General features: G+C 38.6%; 1 protein-coding gene across 6 annotated transcripts in view; it reads left to right on the top strand.

Moving 5' to 3' along the window:
• Positions 1 to 7,765, top strand: part of NR6A1 (nuclear receptor subfamily 6 group A member 1) — a 230,232-nt gene that overhangs the window by 154,326 nt on the left and 68,141 nt on the right. Inside the window, exon 1 of one of the 6 annotated variants that reach the window (XM_061431299.1) lies at positions 218 to 7,387. The exons of the other annotated variants lie outside the window; for them this stretch is intronic. Coding sequence (XP_061287283.1) covers positions 7,372 to 7,387 — 16 coding nt within the window. The 5' untranslated portion in view covers positions 218 to 7,371. Of the gene's footprint in view, positions 1 to 217; positions 7,388 to 7,765 lie in introns of those variants that run through there. 6 annotated transcript variants of the gene reach the window in all.

The following is a 7,765-nucleotide window of genomic DNA, read 5'->3' as shown; positions in this document are numbered from 1 at the left end:
TCTAAAGTTTACAAGGTTGGGTGATTTGTCTTGTTGAATTTACCACAACCCAGATTTTGCTGATTGGCATCCTTCTGATGTAGATGAGTGTGTTTCTCTGAAGTCTATAGTACTTTTATTTTTGTAGTTGGATATAGAGGCTTGATCATCTTCAGATTCTGCTTTCCGGGCAAGATACTGAGTTCTTCAATCAGAAGATATGTATCTCTTGTTTTCTCTTTTTGTTATGTTAGTAGCTGTTGATGATCAGTATCTAGGACCCATTATTTCATAGTAGCATTCTAATTCCAGTATTTCTTGTTCACTTATTAGCTGGAATGTTTCTACAAAGAGAAATTTTTCCATTGCTGTTGATTACCCTATGCTGTATCTCGTTTAGGAAAAGCAGGGTAAATACTTGATTCTTTACCTTTTTAGTATTTAATAATTTTCAAAAGGTTGTGTTAGTTCCCTGGCATCCTTCAATGGTGACAGTGTTCAGTTAATTTTAGTTATTCTTTTTAAACGATATTCAGATTGTTTCATGTTTGGTTAGAGTGGCTGATTTAGTAGCTTTTGAGGAGACAGGAATGATAGGTTTTGAATGTAAGTGGGGTAAAAGGGAGAAAGGAGTCAGAGTTCCAGGTTTTGGCTTGGGTTGTTGAGGCTGTACACACTGAAACTGAGAAAGAGGAGCAGGTTTCAAAGGGCAGACATATTTGGACATGTCTGAGGTGCATATGATCGATGCATCTTGGAGATGCCCAGAAGGCAGTTGGATAATAAGATGTGAGGCTCAGAGGAGCAGTCCATGAGTCCAGGACCCAGGATAGAGCTCAATTGCTATGTGGAATTGACTCATTTGATTATGTGTGTTATATCTTATTTGATAGAAATCAGTCCCTCTGCCAGCTGAAACGACACTGTACCCCAAAGTAAGATTATTAAGCCCTGTTGCCTTCTCTTTTCTGTGTGCTTATCTTTAGAGAGTCAGGTTCAATCTCTAGTAGAGCAGAAAGGACAGAACTGGTTGTAGGGAGGATTGCCACTTGTCCGGTTTACAACCGGTCCTTTTGGTTTTCAGATTTATTACAACCAGTCCCTCAATTAGAGGAGAGCTCTGTGTATGGGTAGAATTTACTGGAGTTGGAATTGAGGCTGGGTGAACTGGTTTTGGCTTTGCAGGAATAGCCTAGGGCAATCTATTGTGAATATTTGTATTCCTGAAGGATTTTATTTCCCTCTCCCATGTTCCTGCTTTCTGAAGCGACTCCTTTCCTTCCTTTCTCTAATCAACAAAATATTCATTGAGCACCTGCTTTGTGTCACACACTGGGTATACAATGGTGAACAAGAATAAGGGGCACAGTCCCTGCCTTTATATAGCTTGGAATCTAGGAGATACATATATATATTACATATGTTAATCAGAAGATCATTAGCAACATATCCTTCCATACTAATACAGGAACTCAGTAAATAGGACATATTGGCCAGAAATCTTTTCTTACCAGTGCTGGATCTTCTTTATTGGAAGATAAGGTGTCAAGTTTACAAATGAGAAAACATATTTAAAACAAAAGGCCTGACACATAAGGACTTTGAAATGGAGTTTTAGGGGGAAAAAAAAAAAGCTCCTTTGAAGAAAGATGGAAGAGGTAGAAAATGTGAAAATGAAAGTAGACTGTGAATGCACTCTTAAGTTTCATTAAAAACAAACAAAAAAAAAGCTGCACGCCACCTGCTCACCTACACAATATACATACCAAAAGCCTTCTAATTGCCTGCTATGTGATACATGCTAAATGCAAGACTGTGCTCTGAAATTACCAAAGCTTTACTCTTTGGGGTTATATTCAGACTAATAATGAAGATACTGAGTTGGCAAAGAAGTTCGTGTTTTTCTGAAATATCTTACAGAAAAATCTGAACAAACTTCTTGGCCAACCCCATAGAACTGTGAAGTAAAAACAGTAGGTAGTTTGTATTATCATGATATATTTTAGGGATCCAGTCATGTGCGACTCTTTGCAATCCCATGGACTGTAGCCTACCAGGCTCCTCCATCCATGGAATTTTCCAGGCAAGAGTACTGGAGTGGGTTGCCATTTCCTTCTCCAGGGGATCTTCCTGACCCGGGGATCGAACCCAGGTCTCTGGCATTGCAGGCAGAAACGCTTTATCCTGTGAGCCACCAGGGAAGCCCCAGGGATCCAGGCAGCATGGCAACAGAGTGTGGTTTGACTCTGTCTGATTTGAGGGCTAGGAGGATGGAGTGTTAGAATACCTCACAGTGGCGCTGATATTTAAATTGAGTCCAGAAAGATGAGTTATTGCTAGTGGAAGCTATAAGAAAGTAGCAAGGGGAGTTATTCCAGGCAAATGTTATAGCTTAGCATATTTGCACTACAAGTGGCTTAGTATGGCAGGAGTGATGGGTATTTGTAGGAAGTAGTGGTAAATGAAGCTGGAGAGATCAGCAGGGGCTAGATGGTAAAGGGCATTGGGATTGTGGATTTTTATGTTACAGGGAGCCTGGGAGCCGTTGACTAGTCACAGCTCATGCTACAGTTTTTATCTTGCATACCTTTGTCCACAGTCCTCACTTACACAGAAGTGAGTTACTCGTAGGCAGAAAACTCTTCCTGTGTCATCTGACCATTTTTTTTCATCCAGTCAGACAAATACATGGATAGACAAATGAAACAACAACTTGAAGTCAGGGCCTAGGCCAGAGTCTATCCAGAAACTACTGGGTTTCAAGTGGTCTTCCTTTTTAGGGGTACCAAAGAAGAAAGGCTGTCTGGCCATTTGCCCAGCCCCTAAGTCTTGCTTTTTACCTCTGTGATCTTTTTTACTTCATTTGTACATGTTGCTTAACAGCAGTTTGAGTTGTTGCTATATTCAGAGCTGCAGTATTTTATTTGCATTAAACTCTAGGCTTAATTATGAAGAAGGTAGGCAGAGGTTCCATATGGGTTGAATAAGTCGCAACTAGTTTAGGCTTCTCAAGAGACAGAATAGTTGGCTGTGTTTATGCTTATATGTTGTATATCTGTTTCTTTTCTTTTTTTTTTTCAAAGGGACTGATTTAGTCATACTATGATCTATGATACTTTAAAAATTTATGTACAAGATCCTGACTGGAGAATTACGGAGATTTTTTAAAGGAGGGCTCACTCTTTCCCGGTCTTCAGTTTGTGGGTGGAAAACTGATCTAATTAAAAACTCGACTCATATTTAAATTTACTTGATTGTTTCAAAAATGTCTTTACAATCGATTTGTTCAAATCACAAAGTACTTACGAGGTGCATACATTGCATTTGCTTATACTTATAAGGCTGTTCTTTTTTTAAAATTGCCCTTGATTTTTTAAAAAATATTACCAGGGCTTCTTTGCTTCTTGTAGACTTTCTCTAGTGGCAGCGAGGGAGGGCTCCTCTCTAGGTGCAGTGCGTGGGCTTCTCACTGCGGTGGCTTCTCGTGTTGTGGAGCACAGGCTCTAGGCACTCAGGCTCAGTAGTTGTGGCCACATGGGTTTAGTTGTCCCGAGGCATGTGGAATCTTTCTGGACCAGGGATCAAACCCATGTCCTCTGCATTGACAGGCAGATTATTAACCACTGGACCACCTGGGAAGTCCAAGATTATTCTTACACCCTGCAGTCTTTTTTTCTAGCCATTCATGTTACTCTTCTTCATATAGGTTTAGTTCCTGATTTTGTATCATAAGCATTAAAAAGTCTTTTGTGATTCTTTTTCCTTCAAGTCCTGAAATACCTTTCCTGCCTGTCTACATGTTGAACACCAAGGTTCAGCTCCCTTTCTGTGGCATACCACTCCAATCTAATCAATTTTCCTTCATCCATTTCCCTGATACATAGATCTAAGGTAAGAATCTCATAACATTCATTTCTGTCAGTTCAGTCAGCATAGTGCCTAGTTCATAGGAGACACTCAATGAATGTTTGTAGGATTGGATGAAAACCCTTAGTCCTTAGTTTCTAAAATATTTTTAGTTTGTGGCTCTGGATTATTTTTTGTTTTTTTTTCCCCTGAACTATGGACTCCTCTTTCCAACTCCAGGAATAGATGGCAAAAGTAGAAATCATATTTAAGTATGTTCTTGGTTACTCCTGTTGTTTTCCTGAACTTGAGAGCTTTGCTTGTTAGTCTCAGTTAGTATGGTCTTCATTTGGCTGTGTTTCATTATTCATGTTTAGTTGAATTAAACTCCTGTCCTTGCCATAAGAAATGTCTGCAATCAAGCATCTGACAGATGAAAACTAGAGACCTTGGGCTTTTGTTTTTTTGTGTGGTTTTTCAAGTTTAAAAAGAAATTAATATATTTTCTGCATAATTCTGTTTTTCTGAAATGGATAGAGATATTCTAACTAGTCCCTCTCTATCAGTACTTACATGGCTTTCACTTTGCATCAGACTATCATTGAAACTTCTTGAAGGCAAATAAGGCTGAGATGATTCCAGTGATTGTGTAGTCACTAGAATTGCTATCTTTTGTTTTACTTTGAAGGACTGAACATAATACATCTTGATTACCCCCTTCAGCTTAGAAATCTGCCATCTTCTTTGAAAGTTGCCATTTGAATAAACAAACATGAAAATAATGTTGAATAGTGGCATCTAAAAAGAGGCTTTGTTGTTTTCTTTCCAAGATACGTGGCATTATGGAGGAAATGAGGGACCTAGGATATTTGGATTTCTTCTCAAGTGGTCTGATGACTTGCTTTTTTCCTTTTCCTGGGCCTCAGTTTCCCCATCTTTAAAATGAAATTGAACCAGTTTCTTGCAAGGTTAACTGAGGTTCTGCTGTTCATAATTTGAACTCAGCTTTTGAATTCTGTTAGATATGCAGAATGCAAATATTGCAGGTGTTGGTTGGATGTAGAATTTTTTTCTACATTACAAAGCTAGTATTAGCAAGTAGAAAATGTTGCTGATTTCTTACTCTTTTCTCTCCTTCCCACTGATAAATTCCATGAATCCTTTTAATCTATTTAAATGCTTTTTCTTGACTATAGTTGTTTTAACAATCTTGGGAGCTCGAGTTTAGATTTAAGGTTTGTCTTTTGCATTTGCATGGTGACTAAGGTGCATGTGCATATTCTCTGCCTTTTCCTCCCAGTAGAACTTAAAAAGGGCTCTCAAAAAACTTGTGGGACTGAAGATATTGAAGAAATATGACTCTGTATCTAAAGATAAAACTTACCTGCCTTAAACTATGTTAAAGATTTGTTCATCAAGGATTATTACTGAGACCCACTACCGCGTTCAGTCCCTGGGTCAGGAAGATCCCCTGGAGAAGGAAATGGCAACCCATTCCAGTGTTCTTGCCTGGAGCATTTCATGGACAGAGGAACCTGGTGGGCTACAATCCATGGGGTGGCTAAGATTCAGACATGACTGAGTGACTAACTTTCACACCCTTTAAAATCAAGAATGCTGCTTCAGTCCTGATATTAGTAGGTTAACCAATAGCTCCCCATTTTATATTTTCCTCCAAAGGTTGTTGCAGTAAAGCAGAGGTTCACTACACTTAATCTCTTGTTTGAGTGAGAATAGGAATGGGAAAGCTGGTTGATGTGTTTCTGTTGGAGTGAGGTGCATGATGTCAGTGGCAGAAAATTTATTTTTAGGCAGACAAATTATAACGTTTTCTCCTCTAAATCATTGGTCACTTTCCCTTTAGGCCCTACACTGTAGGGTGACTTAGTGTTCTCTCTCTTGGTTGGGAAATCCCTCTAGTGATAGTGGTAGCAATATTTGCCAGTGACATATTCCACTCCCACCCCCAAAAAAGTCTCCTTTTTTATGGAATACTGCTATAAACTGTGCCTAGCCTTTAAGTTATTTCCAAGGCTGGGAGATTATAGGATGAAACACTGCAAAGTTAAAAAGCATTTGAGGGTGGGGAGATTTGGGAGAATAGCATTGAAACATGTATAATATCATGTATGAAACGAGTCGCCAGTCCAGGTTCGATGCATGGTACTGGATGCTTGGGGTTGGTGCACTGGGACGACCCAGAGGGAGGGGAGGGGAGGGAGGAGGGAGGAGGGTTCAGGATGGGGAACGCGGGTATACCTGTGGTGGATTCATTACGATATTTGGCAAAACTAATACAATATTGTAAGTTTAAAAATAAAATAAAATTAAAAAAAAAAAAAAAAGCATTTATCCCTGGCAACTGGTCTCTCTTTGATCATCCCACCTTCTCAGTGGAACTTGCCCTGATGTTGTGTTCTGATATCTGAATGGATAGCTGAATGTTTGACATCATGTGTCATTAGCATATGGCTCTGATTTGCCAGCCTCTGCAGATCTGTGGCAGTGTTTGAGCAAGTATCCACACACCTGGTATGATGTGCTCTGCCATGTGTTACTGGTATGGTTCACAAATCAAGGAGGCATAGCATAATGATTGCTTAATGTCTTAGGAGTTTTACAGGAATGAAGCAAGAAGCTTACTTTCAAGATTTACATTCTTGACTAGGAATGGGGGATGAAATTTCTAACCTTTACTTTCCAAAAGGATTTTGCAGACCTAGTTCCCTCTCTCCACATTATTTCAAACTAGTGTGTATAGCCACAGCATGAAAGTTAAGGGCCGGAGTTAAAGTGAACCCTGCAAATAACTCAGAGCTTCACATTTTAATTTTCTCAGAAGAATTTGCCATGTCATTGTTTATTATAATGACAAAAAGCAGGGGATGCCACTCCTACCCCTCCCAACACATGCGTAACACGGAGTCTTTGTTTTTCTTTTTCTTCTCCCAAAGGTTCTAACTCTAAACTTTTAATTCAAATTACAAAAGAATATAACATAAAATAGCTCTTAAAAGAAAGGATAAAAAAACCCCTATGTGGCGGATTCATTTTGATATTTGGCAAAACTAATACAATTATGTAAAGTTTAAAAATAAAATAAAATTAAAAAAAAAAAAACAAAAAAAACCCTACATACTGGAACTCTTTTAAATGAAAACAAAGTCCTTCTAGAGTACTGCCTTTTAAGTTAAGAATCTCAGCTTTAAAAAAGACGGGAGGAGTATTTCCTACTAAATGTTTCCATAATAGTTTTCAGAGACATGGTAGGCAGTATTGTTAACTAAAGAAAATAAGTCTATCAGTTCCACTTAGATAACCTTTGGTAATAAACGAACTCCGTACACGTTGTGACCTTAGCGCCTGAACTTTCTAATCACATGACTGGCTTGTAAACTGACCTGTGAGGATGACTGTTGTAGTTCGGGCTAAGAGAGAGAAATTGGCCAAGTGTCGGAAGAGTGGTCATCAGGCTGGACTTGTCTTGTAATCTCCTTTTCTTCATGGCTGCAATAGAACTTCCCAACAGACTCCGAGAAGCATGAAATGGAGACATGGGAAGGTAAGGGAGCGGACTGTTTCCGTCTGAGCTCAAATCTAAGGTTTAGAAATTTTCTTTGAAGGTTTAGAGCAGATAGTAGCCTTGAGGGAAGACAGAGGCAGTCCAGTTCTTTTTTGTGTGTGTCTTGGCAGAATTCAGCCAACAAGTTTTATGTAAATAGCAACTGACTGTAAATGTTTTGAAATAAGAGAAAAACAAGAGAAAACTGTACTAAATTGGTTATTGTGATTGATGTTTTTTTTTTTTAATGAGCAGAAGAAAGGAAAGAAAAAATGGATTGAAATTAAGTAACTTGAAAAAAATCTTAACTTCATTTTACATCACAGTTCTTAGGTAAAGTTTACATTTAAAAAAATTGTTCTGTTTACTTCTTGACAG

This window comes from Bos javanicus, chromosome 11 (genome assembly GCF_032452875.1).
Source record: "Bos javanicus breed banteng chromosome 11, ARS-OSU_banteng_1.0, whole genome shotgun sequence".
NCBI classification, from domain to species: Eukaryota; Metazoa; Chordata; class Mammalia; order Artiodactyla; family Bovidae; genus Bos; species Bos javanicus.
This window is presented reverse-complemented; position numbering and strand designations above follow the sequence as displayed.